The sequence below is a fragment of the Xyrauchen texanus genome, chromosome 28 (assembly GCF_025860055.1).
Source record: "Xyrauchen texanus isolate HMW12.3.18 chromosome 28, RBS_HiC_50CHRs, whole genome shotgun sequence".
NCBI lineage: Eukaryota > Metazoa > Chordata > Actinopteri > Cypriniformes > Catostomidae > Xyrauchen > Xyrauchen texanus.
Window position 1 is genome coordinate 5,877,707 of NC_068303.1, and position 21,371 is coordinate 5,899,077.

Sequence of the window (21,371 nt, forward strand, 5' to 3'; positions counted from 1 at the left end):
TTTCAACAAAATATTTTTGTCCCCATGTGAACTTGCAAACTGTAGTCTGGCTATTTTATGGCAGTTTTTGGAGCAGGCATTTGGAAATTACTCCCAAGGATGAACCAGATTTGTGGATTTTGAGGTCTTGGCTGATTTATTTTCATTTTTCCATGATGTCAAGCAAAGAGGCACTGGGTTTGAAGGTAGACCTTAAAATACATCCACATGTACACCTCCAATTGACTCCAATTAGCCTATCAGAAGCTAATTGCCTAAAGACTTGACATTATTTTCTGGAATTATACAAGCTACTTAAAGGCGCAGTTAACTTAGTGTATGTAAACTTCTGACCTATTTGAATTTTGATATAGTCAATTAAAAGGGAAAATCTGTCTGTAAATAAATGTTGGAAATATTATTCATGTCGTGCACAAAGTAGATGTCCTAAGCGACTTGCCAAACTATAGTTTGCTAATATGAAATCTGTGGAGTGGTTAAAAAATTCGTTTTAATGACTTCAAACTAAGCATATGTAAACATCTAACTTCAACTGTACATAATTGATTATGTAAAAAGCCTTCAAGCATGCAAGACATGTATGTATGTGAGCCATTACCCAACGGTGCGGTTTAACCTGTGTGCATTGCATATGAAATCAATATCAACCCAACTCCCCACCATTGCATTCTCATTATTGACACCAAGCCTGCATTTTTAGCTGACGGATTCTTACCTACCTCGAAGTTCAGTATTGCCACAGCGATAAACACTCTTTATTTTTGTGAACAGCGAATAGCCTGCCATTTAAATTGCAGTAAATTCGAACACCTTGAATGTTCAATGTGACTTTGCACCCAGGGCTCAGCACGAGTGTACAGCGTGTGTGTAAACCGCAGGTAGGATATGTTGCAGGGTCTCTATGGCGGTCCATGTAACCAGCTGTATCGCAGCAGTGAGCACGTTAGAATTTAATCACCAGAGCGACTCAAGAGTGTTTCCACCTCTCCCAGACGAGCAAATGCTCTTCACGCGCCAACTCCTTTTATTTCCCCTGTCATTAAGTCATTTACGTTGTGTCAATGCTAAACTAACACAGCGGTTATGACTGAGACATGGCCAGGCTGAGTATGCATGTTGTTCTTTATTGCTGTGTGTGTGTGTGTGTGTGTGTGTGTGTGTGTGTGTGTGTGTGTGTGTGTGTGTGTGTGTGTGTGTGTGTGTGTGAGCGTGTATTTATCACTTTGTGGGGACCAAATGTCCCCATAAGGATAGTAAAACCCGAAATTTTTGACCTTGTGGGGACATTTTGTCGGTCCCCATGAGGAAAACAGCTTATAAATCATACTAAATTATGTTTTTTGAAAATGTAAAAATGCAGAAAGTTTTCTGTGAGGGTTAGGTTTAGGGGTAGGGTTAGGTTTAGGGGATAGAATATAAAGTTTGTACAGTATAAAAACCATTATGTCTATGGAAAGTCCCCATAAAACATGGAAACACAACGTGTGTGTGTGTGTGTGTGTGTGTGTGTGGGTGTGTGTGTGTGTGAAAAAGAAAAAGAGAGATGCTGAGATGCTATGCTTGATCAATATGCCGTGGGCTGTTTATAACAAAATGCTCTGAACTGTGTGTATGATGTTTTTGGTATAGTATGATGTGGCTTAATGATTAAAGTCAATGTGAAACAATATTTACAACCCATTTAAGTTCCATACTATGACTGATTTCCAAATAAAACAGGATATTCAGTGTTAAGAAAAATTTTAAAGTGGGATTAAGATTGTATCCATCAGTGTTTAACACCAGAATGGGGAAATGTTGCAGTTGTTTTGAATACAAGTTGTAGCATTAATATCAGTGGACATTAATATGTGGACATTTAATATTTTTTTTCCATACCAGATTGAAGTCAGGTGGTTGAAAAATAAGAGGGGATGTCAGCGAAAAAGGAAAGTTGTTTTTGAGGCGGAGCATGTTTATTACATTTTAATGAAATATTAAGATTTTTTTTTTTTTTTTTTTTTTGTAATTAACATTTTTTATTGATTCCCATAGTAAATAAAGAAAAGAAAAACATATACATAGAATCAACATTAAAACCCTGCCCTGACACCCAATAAACATCCCTGTGGTCCCACATGAGTATGCACACACACACACACACACACACAAACAAAAGCACTTCAAATCCCACAAGGTCCATTATCACCATTGTGTCCATTAGCAAGGAACATTATTATTGTCTCTATAGTAACATTGTACTGTAAGTCTGTATTTTATGTTGACTTTTTTGGCTGCCAACCAAAATGTTGAAGGTCCCGCAAGGAGCGATTCATGATTAGTGCTATCGCCTTCCACAAGTGACAGAAGGGTCTTCTCTATAGGAACATTGTGCTATAGTTGACTTTAAAGATCTGGACTGTTAACCGAAATGTTGTCAGTTCAAATCCCACAAGAAGTGATTCCCGGACAATTGTGTTTTTGAGCAAGTGGTTTCAGATGGATTGTCTTTATTGTAATATTGTACTGTAAGTCACTTTGAATAAGAAAACATCTGCTAAATTAAGAATATTCAATAGTGCTGTTATGGGTGACTTAACTGCTTCAAACAAGTGATTGAGGCTACTGAGATATAGTGACATGTCTAAAATCCCTATTGTATGTACAATATGGTTTACATTGTTCCAGATCCATCTTTTCAGTCCTTCCTCACTCCCTAACTCGCCTTGTTTGTGCCCCGCCATCTGTCTTCCAGTATGTTTTCATGTGTCTTACCGTGAAATCATTCACGCTTGGAATTATGTCTTCAGTAAGCCCTCTATCTCACAGCGACTGTTCGCTTTATTTTTACCGCACAGCATGAGGGCACTAGGCGGGTGTTGTCCTAGGGTCACGGTATTGTGTTTGCTTTTCCCCAATGGTATGTTTTTGCAATGAAACATGGAGCATTTAGATTTAATTTTGTGCTTTTTGTTTGTGCAAAGAGGCCAACTATTATGTGTAGTTCAGTGCAATTCCAAAACAAATAAAGGGAGACTCTTTCCCCCATAAACACCCAATTGTGTTTAATGAGCTAATAGAGATAATATAGAGAAAGAATATTTAAATAACAATATTAGATAAAGAATATCCTGGAATATGTTATATAATTACTGAATTCATTCAGATAATGAGCGCAGCAGCTCGAGGCATTAGAGCAGAGATTGGTGAATAAAGCATGACCTCATTGACACGATGTCCCAGGTTGTTGCATGATGTCCCAGCTGGGTTTTCAGATTATTACTTGCATTATTATGTTGCTGCTGTTCTTTTGTTTGAAAATGTTTTTTTATATGTTTATTTCATTCATGGTAAAAACATTGAATGTATTAGGACTGTCGATTTAATGTGTTAGTTCTGTGCAGCTAATGAAAATTATAACAAGTTAAAATTAAGCATGTCCCTTGAATTATAAAGAATATATTCTTAACATCGGAGCAGTTAAAGCTTGTAGTACCACCTGTTTTCAGCAGGGGACAGTAAGCGGAACTCCAGACAAAAACCGCTCTCAGGCTTGCTAAACACTAGCGACAGCACAAGATGAGCGCATTCTTATGTAAAAAATTTTTATTGTCCTAACAATTGCTTACTTGTCTGCCACAAAAATGTAATATAATGCATTTGAATTATTGTACTTATATTTATAATTATTTAAATGTAACTTTATAATCATTATAATGTATATAAAATTATGTTTATTTGAGGGGCATTCTCAGCATATATTTATATATGTAATTAATTCAATTAATTAATTTGCATGCAGTTAATATATATCTATATATAACATAGTGTGTAATATATACAGTATATATACAGTAATATATTATAGCATGTTTCCCAGTCAGAAATACTTTCTAGGAGATGGTCCAGTTGCGGTCCCATAACAAATATACATTCAAGCTGTAGTCTACTAAACAATAGCATATGTGTGACTAATGAATGGATGGCCGGGCAACCCAGTGCCTTACGGGCCAATCTCATGGTCGTCTGGGTTCTGAAATGCCAAATTTTTGTGAGATGAGAGCTCGGCCCCCCCTGAGGTCCATTCACTCGGATAGAGTCTGTCCTGCCCCATTCTCAGCATCCCTCCACAGAAATGGTTTGACAGTAATCCTGTCCTATTGTCCTCTAACCTGAAGAAGCTGTCAAGCCCTTCAGTGCACCCTATTGAGTGTACACGCATCACATTGTTAATCATACACACAAAGGTTAGAAACACTTTCTTCCACACACTGCAAAAATGAATCAGTATTCTGTTTCTTTTACTTGTATAAAATATATAAACATAAAAAAGATATAATTACTTGAGAAGCCAAACAATATAATACATTTTAAATATTTTAATATTAATTAAATATTAAATCTTGTTTTCAGAGATATAAACACATTTTATGAGTTTTTTATTCTTAAAAACAAGAAAAATATTTTTGCCAGACAAAAATAATATTTTGGTTTCCCCATTTCAATTGTTTACATTTCTTACTGTACCTTTATTAGCATTTTATTTTCATACTTTTGGCATAAACCTTTCTAAAATGTTGTTACATTTCTCTGAAAATAAGTGTTGATGTAATTTTTCTTCTCATGTAATATTTATGTTTTTTAGGGCTGTTTAGATACAGGAAAAAAGACGCATAGTAAACTTTTCTTTTTTTTTTACTGTTCGCATATGGATCAACTTTCAGCATTGCTATTCAGTATTAAATGTGTTTTGAAAGCTCTGTATTCATTTTTTATGGTGAAAAATTGTTTAATATGAAAGCAAACATCTATATCTAAGTACACATAAAGTATGATAAAGTACTCAATGGTACAACAATGGTGTTTTAGACCTGGTACTATGGTACTGCCATGTTTTTTGGACATGAACTGTAGTATTTTTTGGAGTTCCTTGGAGTACCATGGTGTTGTTGGAAGCACCTTGGAGTACCATGGTATTTTTGGAAGTTCCACTGCAAGTAGGCCTGCGGGTTTTAGCAGGGTACTGTAGGGCATGTTCCCTCGCACCCTGCCGAGATAATCTTGCATTTGCTTGGATTAAGAATCTTCAGATCTCCATCACCCGCTGAGGCCCAGCCCCCCTCCACAAACTTTCTCTACCCTGCTAGTTAGAGGCCCATCCCCTGCCTCACTTCCCTTCTGCTAATGTGTAAAATGAGTAAGAAGAGGAGCCAAAACCTCCCTAAACCCCTTCTCTAATTACAAACCTCTCCGCACCCTTTAACCCATCTCTTCGGCCCCAGCTCTATATGTGTGACTGTGGGCGACATTCGATAGCCAGCCTCCTGGAGTGGCATGCTCTGTAGGGTGGCTAGCTTCCTCTGACACAGTTCGCTGAACTGGATTCCAGAAAAAACTTCATCTTCTCCCAGAAACTTGTAGAGGGATATATTTAGTCATGGTGGTTTTCTAATGGAATCTGTGTGCTGAGTCGCAAACCAAGAGCAGAACTTCAGGGGGGTTCCGAGGCATGGTGGTTTGTATCCTAGGGCTTGCACGTCTACTTAAATATATTTTTACATCATGTAAAATGTCATGTGATTCCCAACTAGTTGGCACAACGTAGCAGAACTAATTTACTAGTTAATGCGAACCCTAGTTTTGATCCACGTTTTGAAGAGTCGCAACCAAAGAGGGTGACTTCAAGGCATTCCCGAGGCATATCCGTGTGTGTCCGCCCAGCATCAACAGTGTTTCTCAACTCGCAGGGACTCTCGGTGTCAGTTTTGAGTTGTGTGGTTTGACAGGGATATATCTTGGCTGCGCACAAGGAGGGTATTAGGTTGGTGGAAGTAATGGATGTCTGAGCGAGCCTGTGTACCATCAGCCAGATAAATGACTGGCTGATGCTTTGGGAGATTTCCAAGTTGTACCGGCAGGCAACTCATTTCTCAGTTCCTTCCTGCTTTCTCTCCCTGCAGCTATGGAAAGCTGGGGGTTTGCTGACAAAGATATGACTTGTGGTTGAGAGAGAAAGCAAGGAAGCGAGACAACAGAGCAGTGACGAGAACTGCAGAAAAGATTAGGAAGATATAAAGATCCACAATTCTCCCCAACCGTCATTCCCTTTAGAACCCATGATGAATAGAAGGACGGCAATGCCGTGCTCTTTTTAGAAATGAAATCAAGAGTGAAGTTGGTACACTACCAGGCAAAACTTTGGACACTCTTGACTAAATTCGTTTTGAATTATCTTAAAGGGATAGTTATGTGGTTCCTTACATGTATCGTGGCAGTTAACAGGTGAAATGTCCACTAATGTAGAGTTAAAATCTAATCAAATTTTCTCCCAAAAAGCAGAGGTAGTGCTCTATCCAGTTGTAAATGAACAAAAACTAACCATCCTACCTTAAAACTTAAAACCTAAACTTTAATGATAGAGTCAGGAAATGCAAATGTGAGCAGAAAAAGGCAAGAAATTGCTTTGATATATACAACGAGCCATGGAAATAGGTGGCATAATTCCAATACCTCCTTTAGAGTCCTTTCATAGTTTTATTGTCTTCACTATAACTCTAGAATATGGACAAAAGTAATATTAAATAGTAAGTAGGTATGTCCAAACTTTTTACTGGTAGTACAGTATATGCAAAAGCAGTTCACAGCCAGTGTTCTTTGTCCATCCTGTGCTGACTCAAACAACAGCACTTGGGTGTATCTTAAGCAGCGCTTCATTCAGCACATAATGAAAAGGGAAGCGCCAGGCGGGTAATGAAGTCTTAGGCAAGCTTCTGTGGCCGCGACTGCTCACACTGTGAGCTTTGGTAATTGGCGCATGACCTACTCTGCAGACGAGTTGTAATGTCACAATTTGTGTGATGCACAAATCCAATTAAGTTAGAGTGCTGTGTAGAGTTCTCCTGACAGAGACTCAAGGTGCCCTCTGCAGCGATGGACTGAGATGGAGAGTGGATACAGTGCGTGTGCATGCAACTGGAAGCTAGGATGAGCCACGTTACAAATAAATGAGATCAGAGAGATTATTTGGCATATCTGTGTGTGAGCTGATTGTACAGGCCCTTTTACCCTGTTGAGAAGACCAGCATTGCTGGTCTTCAACATATGTTGTTTTGCTGCTTCTATACTAGCTTAACAAGGATGTCTACCTTGATCCACCAGCTTCATCACAAAGCCTATGCTGGTTAATCCGCATTTTGTTGCTGGTGATTAACACGGCTATGCTGATCCACTAGCAAGACCAGCTAACACAGAGTTTACACAGTTAGCAGGCTACAAAGGTTGTCTCATCCTCAGACCATAAATATTTCTATAAGGTTGACCAATATGGGTTGTACTCTAGAGAATATGGAAACGAGCACTCATTGTATACAATATTTACTCAAATTCATTCAAACTTTACAACTGAAATTATTTACTGTCCTTTGACAAATCTATAGGTAGATTTTGGAACACAAGGGAAAGTTAACACTTCTGTTAATCAGCCAAGTGAAAACGGTTATCGGACAATGCAACAATCGAAAAATGGATTTATTGCACTGGCCGAAATATCGATCTATACTTTGTCACAGATATTGCAAACAAAATGAGAAAGACTTCTGAAAATGTTAGAATCTCCAATCAAATTGCCCGACTGCTACACAATATCCAAGAGTCCAAAGGTTTTTATCAGCCCACCAAGAAAATATGGAAAGAGTCCTAGAAAGAAAATGATCTCTTGATTTCTTCTTTTCCCATCATGTCAAGCAAAGAGAAACTTAACTAATTGGCTAATTGTCTAAAGGCTTGACATCATTTTCTGGAATTTTCCAAGCTGCTTAAAGGCAGTTAACTTAGTGTATGTAATCTTCTGACCCACTGGAATTGTGATGTAGTCAATTAAAAGTGAAACAATCTGTCTGTAAACAATTATTGCACAAAGTAGATGTCCTAAACAACTTGCTAAAAAACTATAGTTTGCTAATATGAAATCTGTGGAGTGATTAAAAAAATTAATTTTAATGACCTCAACTTAAGTTTATGTAAAATTCGGACTTCAACTGTGTATATATATATATATACATATAGAGTACTGTGCAAAATAAGATGCTTCACAAAAACATTTGTCTTAAGATGGTTATATATATTTAAAATGAGATCACATTTAAGGTTATTGATCATCATTGGTGAATTGCTCCAACGCGTGAAATATGACTTTTGATAATATAACACAAGAGGAATGGCCAGAATGTAGCATAGGATATCATATGTGTGGTGGTGGCGTAGTGGGCTAAAGCACTAAACTGTTAAGCAGAAGGTTCTCCAGGTTGCTCCGGGGGGATTGTCCCTGTAATAAGTGCACTGTAAATCACTTTGGATAAAAGTGTCTGCCAAATGCATAAAAATGTACAACAATTTATTTATTATTTACTTGGCTCTTGTATAGGCCTATATACAACATTATTATATGTATATAAATCTACAACTGTGGTAATAGTCTACTATTAATCACAGAAATTACGATTCAAGTCCCAGCCCTAATTTATTCATTTATTTAGTAGCCTTTTAGCAGATGCTTTTCCATTAAAAGCACCTCACATAGTATGCAAACTACAAGAGCAATCGGCCTTAAGCATTCTGGGGTAAAGTGCTTTGCAAGGCCACCTGCCAGTTGATATGGTAAATGGTCTGCACTTATATAGCGCCTTTTTAAACTTAGCGTTTTAAAAGCATTTTAAACTGCATCTCATTCACCCATTCACACACACATTCACACACCAATGACGGCAGAGCTGCCATGCAAGGCACTAGCCTGTCATTGGGAGCAACTTGGGGTTCAGTGTCTTGCCTAAGGACACTTCAGCATATGGAGTCGTACCGCCAACCCTGTGATTAGTGGACAACCCGCTCTACCGCATGAGCCACAGCAGTGATTCTGGGGCGAAGTACATTCTGATTCGAATCCCATTCTTATTATATGATTCTCAGTAACTCAAGTTTCCAAGTGACCTGGGATTGAACCTTCGGCCTTTGTTTTTGCAGCAAAGATTCTTACCCAAAGAATCACCAATGCAAGGACTTTACTGAATGCTGAATACTGATTCACTAATATGTTGTGATTGCTACAGCAGTAAACACTTGTGCTTTGGTACCTTCCATTCTTTGCTGGGATATAACTACTAGCTTCACCTCGAGTGTGTTTATTTCAATGTTTGTTCCATCTGAATGCATCATGTCCTTGAGTACTTTCAAATATGGAGTTTTTCTTCGAGTTTGAACAGCCACTGAAATCGCCAACAGGCTTTGTTTTATTATGAACAACCTGCATTGTTTTATGTTATGTCATTGTTAATAATAAATGTTTCTGATTATCAAATTCTTATTTTCGCTTTTGACAGGCTTCAGTATTATTCAGGTTGGTGTTGCTGGAATCTGTAGGATATTTGTTTCTTTAAAGGGGACCTATTATGCAAAATTCACTTTTACATGGTGGCTTGTGTATGTACACAACCACCCTACAATGTTAAAAGTCCACCCACTCCTCGTTCTTATATTTCTATTAATCAAAACAGTGTCTCAAAATGAACGGTTTTCGTTTTTGCTCTAAAGAGACGTCACCCACACCCAGGCCTCACCCACGACTGGTGACGGACTCCACCCTATTATCATAGATCCTCCCCTGAGTGATCTACACATGGTCTGCCATTTTTTGCCCAAGCTGGAGCAGATACAGTGAGAAGAATAATGTCTCCGCTTCGTAAGGATCATAAGTGTTCTGTTGTTGGATGTAAAAGTGAACATAAGAGTCTTCATGTACTCCCGGCATCAGAGCCATTGAAGACACAGTGGACAAATTTAGTTTTGAAGGAAATGTTCCCCAAAACATACAAAAATATCTGTATGTTTGTGCAATTCATTTTGCACCGTGTAATGCAGAACGGACTACAAAATGGTGCCGCGATATGCAGAAAAGGACAGCGAACACCCCTCAGCTCAACATTTGGGCCAGTTGCTATGTAAAATCCCAGGCCGATTTCTCTTCCCAGTCCAGCCCTGGCTGAACTCCGGTATTTACTGTCAGAATTCCACCCAAAAAGAGGCATTTATTACATGGTATAATAAATTATCCATTGGGTATTTTGAGCTGAAACTGCACAGACACATTCTGGGGACACCTGAGACTTATATTACATCTTGTAAAAAGGGGCACAAGAGGTCTTCTTTAAGTGAGATATAGTGTCTTCAGATGAGTAAATACATCTTAAGGCTTCTATATGTCAAGATTTTATATTTTGTTTTCAGATGGCCTTTAGTAATTAGTCCTGAACTTGACAATTAAAATGTACTTATATGTATTAAATAATGAATGAATATGGGTGATAGATCACCTCTATAGCATATTGTTTTATTGAAATAATCAGGAATGTGAGGTAATGAATTCCATTAATATTCCTTGACCAAAGTGTAGAAGCTCTAAAGAATTATTTTACAGACAGTGATGTGGCTTTTAGCCGCTTGCCAGATAACATATCATAATTAAGATCCGTCATTCCAGCTCTATGTGCTTAAACTCATAATGTTGTCTTCATTTAATTTACTAGAGGTGATTGAGAACTATGCTTTAGTTTGAACGGCAAATTACAAAAGATGCATATTTTTATTAATTTATTTGCACATGCAAGCAGTGCGTATGCAAAGAAACAACGTCATTTCAAATGCAGTCTCGCAGTGTGCTTTCACACTAACAGTATTTCAGGCTTCATATTGAAAATAACATTCCTGGGTGTTCTGGATGGTTGCTAGGTTTTGCAAGTAGTCTGCTGTGGCTGGTTGCTGGACGTTGCTAGGGTCTTCTTACTGGTTCATGGATGTTGTTAGAGTGTTTATGCTGGTTTCTAGGGTCTTCTGGCTGGGTGCTAGTCTGTGTTATTTAGTTGCTTGGTGTTGCTAGGGTGTTGTAGCTGGTTGCAAGAATCTTCTTGCATGATGCTGTGGTGTTGTGGCTGATTAATATACATTGTGAAGCTGTGTCTTGTTTCGTTGGTTGCACATTAGTTAGGAAACTTTGAAGGCTGCAGTATGCAGAGCGTCCACCTACAAGTGGAGTGATGGTGGCGTAGTTGGCTAAAGCACTGAACTGGTAAGCAGAAGGTTGTCGGTTTGATCCCCACAGCCACCACCATTGTGTCCTTGAGCAAGGATTGTCCCTGTAATAAGGGCACTGTAAGTTGCTTTGGATAAAAGCGTCTGCCAAATGCATAAATGTAAACGTAAATGTTAAACAAGCCTCGTTTAAACGAGACAGCCTTCACAGAACAAATGGAAACTGAACGTAACATGGTTGCTATGACAGCGCACCACTCTTTAATAAGTGCGACCGCTTTGAATGAGAATGGAACAAAGTCCCTTTGGAAGGGAATGTATAAGGTACATTTTGGAGAGTTATAATGAAATAGAGAGAAAAGAAAATAGATTTGATGTACTTTTAGTCTATATTACTTTATTTTTATCATATATTACTATTATTGTACATATTATATACTCTGCACCCATCTACTGGGCAGTGGTGGCTCAGTGCTTGATGCTCAGGGTTACTGACCAGAAGGTAGGGGGTTCAAGCCCCAGCACCACCAAGATGCCACTGTTGGGCCTTTGAGCAAGGCACTTAACTCCAGGTTGCTCGGGGGATTGTCCCTGTAATAAGTGCACTGTAAGTCGCTTTGGATAAAAGCGTCTGCCAAATGCATAAATGTAAATCTACTGAGGTACTTCGACTTTCGAATTAACATTACTTGCATTTGAACTTCATATTTCAAGCAAGTTGGCATAATTTTATTTAGCCATATGATGTTCATTTCCATTGAAGCAAAGAATTGTCATTGAAGGTCACATTCGGAGTGTTCTTCTCACTTTTCTGAAACAAGATGTGGCCCACAAATGCAAACTCAGGAGGACGCAGGCTTCCAAACAAGACACAGCCATAGATGCCTCATTAGTGGCTGTTCCTAGGGACCACTAATGAGGCATCTGCCATATTGGAAAAGTCTGTACATAAACATGTGAAAGCAGTTGACCGTAAATCTGCAACAGTCTTTGGCAGTTGATTTTCACAATATTTGGTAGATCATTAACGTTAGATAATTCTAAATATTGTAGATAATAAAAATGACTTCAAACAGAAATTAAACGGTTAAAGCTCTTATAAATAATATTATCAGAGAAGCCAGCAGCCTGATTGCTTAAACTTCACATTCTCACCTGTGAAAGATGATTATATTTCATCTGGAATTTATATCTCTGTGGTTTTTACAACAAGCAGCACAATGTCGTGGCTTTTTATTTCATTTTTTGTATTTTTATTTTTATTCTTCTGTGTAGCCTTTTGGCAATATTCCATGTGTATCTTGATATTTAAGCTATAATGCAATAATTTGCTCTGAAGTTGCTTAAAAGGGTTCTATTTTTTATTTATTTTTTACAATGAAAGGAACTATAAGTTTAATCAAACAGACATTTTGGCACAGAAGTTTAAAGATATTTAAAAATATTCAATATTTAAAATAAATCTAGTTAAATAATATTTAATAATTTAATATATCACTCAATTTAATGAATAACAAAACATAGTATTTTAACAGGAATCATTACAAACATATTTACACTCACTGAGAACTTTATTAGGAACATTATGGTTCTAATAAAGTTCCCAACATGGTCTTCTGCTGTTGTATCCCAAACGCCTCAAGGAGATGATATTCTGCTCACCACAATTGTACAGAGCAGTTATCTGAGTTAACGTAGCCTTTCTGTCAGTTTGAACCAGTCTGGCCATTCTCAGTTGAAATTCCCAGGATATCAGCAGTTCCAGAAATACTCAAAGCAGCCCGTCTGGCACCAACAATCATGCCACAGTCAAAATCAATGAGATTACAATTTTCCCCATTCTGATGGCTGATGTGAACATTAACTGAAGCTCCTGACCTTTATCTGCATGATTTTATGCAATGCACTGCTGCAACACGACTGGCTGATTAAATAATCACATGAATAAGTAGGTGTACAGGTGTTCCTAATAAAGTGTTAAATGAGTGTAATATTAGTACAGCATTTTAATACATAAAAATGTATACGTGTTTTGAATTCTGAATCGATTCCTTTAACCGGACTGTTTGAACTGATTCACGTCAAACTTCTCAACTTTAATGTCTTTTTTGCCACAAAGAAGAATATGTAAGAGACTGTTAAAATATTGTCTTAATGCTCTTATGCTGAATCATTTTAATATATGAGTGTTTTTGACCGAAAAGGCCGCTAAATTGTTAAATCACTGTTAAATCACTCATGAAAATAAATCAAACTGACCAACTAAATAAGATGTACTTGTTGGATGTGCTGTAGACGTACAAGCCATTGCAATTAAGCTTATGCATTTTTTATTGCAAAGTAATCAGTGCAGGAAATGTGTGAAGCATTAGAGAACAAAACCTGCAGTGATAATCTGAATGCATTTCACTACAGTGATGTCAGCATACCAGCATGATTATTGCCAATGTTGTCTAAACAAACCAGACCCTTTTTATTGTTTCTGGTGAGAAAATCTTGTATACCAGAGGGGAAACTCTGGATTGCATCAGAATTCTCCGACAGCATTTCTTGCATTTTTAAAAATGCTGTACCTGTCACTGGGGCCAGAGGTTAATTGTGCAGGGACGCTACAGGATGACATCTCACATCTTTTCATCATAGTCATTCTCTTAGGAGCAAAAATATAGCCAGCCAATTATCTTTCTTAAAAGAGTTGACCGTTGCTCCTTGAGGTCATGGTACAGCAAGGGTATTTCATCCACAACCCTTCTTTTTTCATTCTAAAATTCAGGTTATATAATTGAATTAAAGTACGATTGCAGGTGTACATAGGAATGAGAGCTTTTGACCATGATGCAGTTTATGCTGTAGAACTCCCGCAAATGATGACTTCCCAAGAACACTATAAACACATACTAACAGACACCCTGAACACACTGATTCCAGCCATCACTGTGGGCGAATAACTTGTGCCGCTGGCATGGTAAGTGGGATGAACTTGACTTTGTGACCTCAATCTTGAAAAGGCTGTTGAGAGTTAGCAGAGATAAGCCACTTTTTCAAGGACGGAGGAAGCAATGATAAGGTCAGATAGGAACTCAAATGTGCTGTCTCACTTTAGCCACAATTTAAATGAGCATCAGCTTTATCAGCAGAGCAGGAGATTTTCAATTCAGTTTTCTAACAGCCCTCGTCACGCTGGAAGCTGTCACTGAGCTTGCTTTGGCCTTTGGACGTGCATCACTACGTCTAGGGCTGAGCGATACAGCACAAAAAAAAACCAAATTTTTTTTTTTACATTTTGCCTATATTCGAATTTGCCCTGAAATGGATTAAAGGGTGACTTTTTCTTCCGATTAGTTTATTCAAAATTATTATTTTGATTTACATGTAAAATACAGTAAAAATAAGGTTCAAAATATTCAGTGCGTGTTTCTTGAGTTTTTCTCTAAATGAAAACAAGAATTATTATTATATGTAATCATTTTCATTTATATAAATAAACAGACATATTTAACTACATCTATATTTTCTATTAAAGGAATGTTGGCATTAGTGCCGAATCGTTTATTATTATTTAAAAAAAAATAAGCAGTAAAAGTTTTATTTTAAAATATGATTCATATTTGAAAAACCTTTGTCCACCAAATCAAAGTCATCAATTTTGTTGTCTTGTACAATATAAATAAACAAAAATAAAACAGAGAGGACCCCTTTAGACCCTCAAGACTGTAAAGTAAAAAAAAAAAAAAAATATATATATATATATATATATATATGATATAATATATATCAATATTTTGATATTTTTTTATGATTGTGTTCAAAGGTCATATGGAGTAACCCTAAGAAAACTTCTTGATATCATTGACTCTAAAGTTCATAATATTTGGGAAAAGATATTTTAAACAATAAATGTTTATTTTTTAAGTTGCGTAGACTGTCATGTATTTAAAGTGCAATGACGTTTACATTTTTGACTTGGTTACACCACATGCCATTTTACAAGTCAATTTACACTAATCTTTTTCTTTTTTTGTTGTGGAAAATGTAATAAATGTTTTTCAAAAATTTGTGAAACCAACATGGACTTAAAGATTAATGTGTTTTAAACCAGATTTTTTTAATATTTCTAATTTTTATTATCTCAGAACACGTTATTGATCAATGACGTTTTAATGTTTGAAAAACGCCATGCTGGGAATTTCAGTGAACATGTTTGTAAATCAGTTTTTAATCAAAATGTAAATGGACAATTTGTAATGAAAACACATAGTGATTCGCCTCGATCTGGGTGGCAGAGGACGAATCCCAGCTGCCTCCGCGTCTGAGACCGTCAACCACGCATTTAATCACATTTCCACGGAGACATAGCGCGTGTGGAGGCTTCACACCATCCATCGCGGCATCCAAGCTCAACTCACCACGTGCCCCACCGGGAATGAACCACATTATAGCGACCACGAGGAGGACCTGGCTGGAGTCACTCAGCACACCCTGGGATTTGAACTAGTGAACTAGAACATCGTCTTTACCACTGAGCTACCCTGGCCCCAATAATGCAATTTTTGCTACTGAGGAGACATGCAATTTTTAAAACACATGTTTGTCTTAAAGGGATAGTCCACACGAAAAATATAAATTGTCATAATTTACTCACCCTTGTATCTTTTCATACCCATATGCCTATATATTTTTTCTGTGGAATGCAAGAGGGGATGTTCGACAATATATTATAGACTGACTGCCTCAGTCACCATTCGCTCTCATTGTATGGACAAAATGCAATGAAAAAAAATCTCCTTTCGAGTTTCACAAAAGAAAGTCATACAGGGTTTGGAACAACATGAGGGTGGTTCAATTATGAAAACTTTTAATTTTTGAATGAACTATCTCTTTAAAACTCTCATCTTGTGGGTTACAATACAAAGAAGAATTGTGAATTAGTGTAATAACTCATTCTGAAGAGTAGTAATATTTAAAGTACACTTTGTTAGTATTATTTAAAGTAAAAATCATCAAAATATTTGGTACTTAATTTTGAATTGCCCAGTATATTGTGAATACTCAATATATCGATTAGCCTTAAGTACGGCTAAACAAAGAACTCCCTCTATTGCTCCATTTGAACTCATCGTCTCCCTGGGGCCCACAGGTTATCAAAACAGCCAATCAGCAACTTCCCCCTTAGCTCTCATGTGATTAAATTGAGTGAGGATTGGGTTGGGGTGAGAGTGGGTTGAATGTGGGTCACAATACAGTAGCTCTAATAATTACAGCATTATACTGATGCTATCATCATCATCATCATCGAGAACAGATCAGCTCCACGGTGCATTCGACCAGATAACATCGACTCCGGGATACTGAAGTGATATCATTGTGATTTATACCTTGTCCACTCCAGCTCTATCTACAGTGCATTCATAAAAAAAAAAATATCACATTTTGTTATGTTGCTGCCTTTTTTTTTCACATCAATCTACACTCCATAGATTACCCCATAATGAAAAAGCAAAAACCAGATTTTTAATAACTTTACAAATGTATTAAAAAGAAAAAACTGAAAAATATAGACACAAGTATTCAGACCCTTAACTCAGTACTTAGTTGAAGTCTTTTTGGGTATGATGCAACAAGCTTTGCACACCTGGATTTGGGATTTTCTGCCATTCCTCTCTGCAGATCCTCTCAGGTTCTGTCAGGTTGGATGGGGACTGTCAGTGGGCAGCCATTTTCAGGTCTCTCCAGAGATGTTTGGTTGGGTTCAAGTCTGGGCTCTGGCTGGACCACTCAAGAACATTCACAGAGTTGTCCCTAAGCCACTCTTGCGTTGTCTTGGCTGTGTGTTTAGGGTCATTGTCCTGTTGGAAGGTGAACCTTTGGCCCAGTCTGAGGTCCTGAGTGCTCTGGACCAGGTCTTCATTAAGGATATCTCTGTATTTTGCTGCCTTCAGCTTGCCTTCATCCCTGACCAGCCCCCAGTCCCTGCCACTGAAAAAACACCCCCACAGCATGATGCTACCGCCACCATGCTTCACCGTTGGGATGGTAATGCACAGGTGATGAGTGGTGCCTGGTTTCCTCCAGACATGAAATTTGGAATTGAGGCCAAACAGTTCAATCTTCATTTCATTAGACCAGAGAATCTTGTTTCTCACATTCTGAGAGACCTTTAGTGCTTTCTTTATGTGTCTTGCACTGAGGAGAGGCTTCCGTCTGGCCACTCTGCCATAAAGCCCAGATTGGTGGAGTATTGCAGTGATTTTTGTCCTTCTGCAAGTTTCTCCCATCTCTACACTCCAAATATATGTTCTGGCAACATATATTAGAATTTCTTTCAGAAGTGTATGCAATTAACCTGGCTCCAGATCCGAAGGAGGGCATTTTGGGGGACACTGAATGGATAGGAGATAAATATCAGTCACAAGCCATTTCATTATGTATGGTATTAGCAAAAAATGCTATACTACAGTAATGTGCCCACCTTATGAAATCGGGCTCAGAGACCTACAGTAAGTAACGTGTTGCGCTAGAGGAGTTGAGACACAATTTAACAAACAAACCTGTGAAAATATGTAACCCAATTACTATAACTATATTAACTATATTGATGTTCAAAAAAGGGAAAGTATATGTCAGAATTTTTAAAGTTCTGTGATTTCTTTTGTTTGTTGTTGTTTTAGGCATGAATGGAATGGAATGTGATTGAGAGATGTTCCTTAAAAGCCTGTTGTATCATATTTGATACATGGATTTCAATGGGGGGTTTTCGATAAAATAATATACATAATTTTAACCAAACACAAGTTGCTTATATTTAGCAAATACTCATATTTTAAAATAATTAACAATATAGACATTACTGTCACTTTTACTTTATTAAAATTAGCTGTCATTTATCCCAACATAAGAGTTAGTTTTCATGCAAGTCTACTGTCTTTTTAAATAGCTCAAAATAAACATTGAAAAATATAATATATAATATAATAAAAACATGTTTTACTTCTATTCCATTGGTTGTCTGGCTTGTCAGCTTGAACAGAGAGTGAAACTGGAGCCTTCAAACATTGTGTATCATATTCTTGGAGAATTTGCAACTGTTCTTCTATCTATCTATGCTGTATAAATTGCTTCTGTCTCTTCAAGTAATCTCAGACTAACTCAATGTTCAGTGGGGGGATCTGTGGGAGCCATGCAATATGTTGCAGTGCTCCATGTTCTTCTATTCTTTTTGCAAAAGCATTGTTTGGAAATCTACAGATTATATTTCCTATTGAAACAATAAAGCTGAAGATATAAAAGACAAATATTTTTGTGAAACATCTTATGTGACTAATACTTTTGCACAGTACTGTAGATCCACAGTAAAGCAAGTCCTATATCGACAAAGTCTGAAAGGCTGCTAAGCATGGAAGAAGTCACTGCTCTAAAACTGCAGTTTGCAAGTGCACATGGGGACAAAGATCTTACTTTTGGAGAAATGTCCTCTGGTCTAATGAAACAAAAATTGAGCTGTTTGGCCATAATGACCATCGTTATGTTTGGAGGAAAAAGGGTGAGGCTTGCAAGTTGAAGAACACCATCCCAACTGTGAAGCATTGGGGTGGCAGCATCATGTTGTGGGGGTGCTTTGCTTCAGGAGGGACTGGTGCACTTCACAAAATAGATGGCATCACGAGGAAGGAAAATTATGTGGATATATTGAAGCAACATCTCAAAACATCAGCCATGAATTTAAAGCTTGGTTGCAAATGGGTCTTTCAAATGGACAATGACCCCAAGCATACCTTCAAAGATGTGGTAAAATGGCTTAAGGAAAATAAAGTGAAAGTATTGGAGTGACCATCACAAAGCCCTGACCTCAATCCGATAGAACATTTGTGTGAAGAACTGAAAAACCATGTGCGAGCAAGGAGGCCTAAAAACCTGTCTCAGTTACACCAGTTCTGTTTGGAGGAATGGGCCAAAATTCGGGGAGCGAATCTCAGTTGCCTCCACTTATGAGACAGTAAATCCACGCATATTATCATGTGAACTGAGTGCGTTACCGCGGAGACATAGTGCGTGGGGAGCCTTCACGCTGTTCTCCGCGGCATCCATGCACAACTCACCACACACCCCACCGAGAGTGAGAACCACACATTATAGTGACCACGAGGAGTTATCCCATGTGACTCTACCCTCCCTAGCAACCGGGCCAATTTGGTTGTTTAGGAGACCTGGCTGGAGTCTCTCAGCACGTCCTGGATTCGAACTTGCAACTCCAGGTGTGGTAGACAGCGTCAATACTCTTTGACCTACCCAGGCCCCTGAAAAAGTTTCCATATATTTGGCTAAGGTGTTTGTAAACTTCTGATTTCAAGTGTATATTGGAAAACCCATTCATGCATTTATCATACAAAAAACATGTGTTTGCGGTTAGTAATCAGTTGCATTCCGTTAATAATTGTGCTTTGTGTCATCATATGTTTCATTCATTAAGTAATCCCTAGACTAAACAAATAAAGCACTCAGACCCTTTCTGATGAAGCACAAAGGAGTGTGTTTCAACCCAAATCCTGGACTTAATTTTTCCAACTAGACAACTGTTCTAGAGGATGATATTTCTTGAAGCTGACTCAGCCATTCATGGTGACCTTTACGGTGAAAATCACGCCAACAGGAGATAGATGAACACAGACAGACGTAGGCGTTAGCAAGCTGCCGACCTGTAACGTGTGCTGGTTGTCATTGAGAGCAATTAGGAGTGCTTCTCGACGGCCTCAACGGAGGCCTGATTACAGATCCAGAGAACAATGCTTGTGAGGATGAGCTCTCCAGCTGGATGGCTCTCTATTCAGGCCTCTGATGATTGGCCACTGGCCTCACAAAGCAGAATGTGAACTGAGAAACAATGCACTAGGATGGCATTTCCAGATGGTGAAGGTCTCTGTTGGGTTGTACATGGAACATGCGTGACTCATCAACAGAGGGCAGATTTAGACTGTACATGGGACATCAGTGTAGTGTGGGATATATTTTATTTTACCTATTGTTGTGTATGGTTTTCCAGAGTTCCCGCACTTAACCAATAAATATGCAGTTGGCAATACTTCTTATTTTCTTTTGTAAATATTCACAACAGAAATAACTTTTAGTTTTCATGATTTTTCCAGGCTTGTAAAACACAATTGTAAAATTACCTGATATTTCCAGCTTTTACATGACTGTGGTAATTCTGATTTTTGAGGATGAGGGCATGTCATGCAACTTGACCTATGCCAAGTCTAACAAGTGATAGACGAATGTGCAACAAAATACTGTAAAGTTTGATTGAATGCACATTCCACAGCTTTTGATGTTAATAAGGATATGGGATGTGTTTTCTCCGCCCTTTTAAAAGTCCCCAATTCAATACTTTGCTATCCTAAATGCACAGTTATATGGTTAGTTGCATGTCATTCTATATATTTAGCATTGGTTTACCCTGCTGCCCATGACCCTATCCAAACAGACCTGTCACCCATTTGTGGGTCTGAACCCACCAGTTCAGAACCACTGGCTTGGAAGATATCATGGTGTTGCCATTTTACATGGCTGTTAATTTAATCAACAAAACCAGCTTTTAATAAAAACCCAATAATATTCTGTTGGTAATAGCAGTTACAACAAAAGGAAAAAAATTCTCTCCTTGATTTTCCTCAGGTACGACACCATCACAAATCAGTGGGAGACTGTGTCTCCTCTGCCCAAGCCAGTACACTCGGCAGCAGCTACCGTGTGTGGAGGGAAGATCTACGTGTTCGGTGGGGTGAACGAAGCAGGTCGCTCAGCTGGTGTGCTACAGTCTTACGTCCCACAAACCAACACCTGGAGCTTTATAGAGTCCCCCATGATTGGTAAGTGGTGGGATAACAGTAGATTATTGACAGAGAAATGGATAAGTGACAATTACTTATTTGTGCATCCCAATCTTCACAAAGACAAATTATTTGTCACCAAGCAGCCATTTAGTGATTTCATATTTATGGTCAGGACCAAGATAGTGTAATTTCCTTTGCTCGAGGGTACAATAGTTGTAGAAGAACAGCAGGACTGATGAAGCAAACTGCACTCACCATCTTTACTTGCAGTTTTGGTTTTAACTGCTGCAGGGCTTTCATTAGCTTGGTGATTGCTGTGCTATGGCATCATTAAAGACCTTTTATTTCCTACTGTAAATTAACTTAATTACATTAAGTGCATGCAGTACATGGAATCAGGAAGGGAGTTAAAGTAAAAACTAATTCTGTAAAATTTACGGTAAAAAAACGACAGCTGGGGTTGCCAGAAATTTACCGTAGAAAATA

The 21,371-nt window shown here is 38.0% G+C and overlaps 1 protein-coding gene across 4 annotated transcripts in view; it reads left to right on the forward strand.

Annotated features, from left to right (window-relative positions):
* The window catches only part of LOC127621959 (kelch-like protein 29), a 327,531-nt gene that overhangs the window by 298,870 nt on the left and 7,290 nt on the right, over positions 1-21,371 (forward strand). For all 4 annotated transcript variants that reach the window (XM_052095795.1, XM_052095797.1, XM_052095796.1 and 1 more), the window contains one exon: positions 20,728-20,921. In XM_052095795.1, coding sequence (XP_051951755.1) covers positions 20,728-20,921 — 194 coding nt within the window. The remainder of the gene's footprint in view (positions 1-20,727; positions 20,922-21,371) is intronic.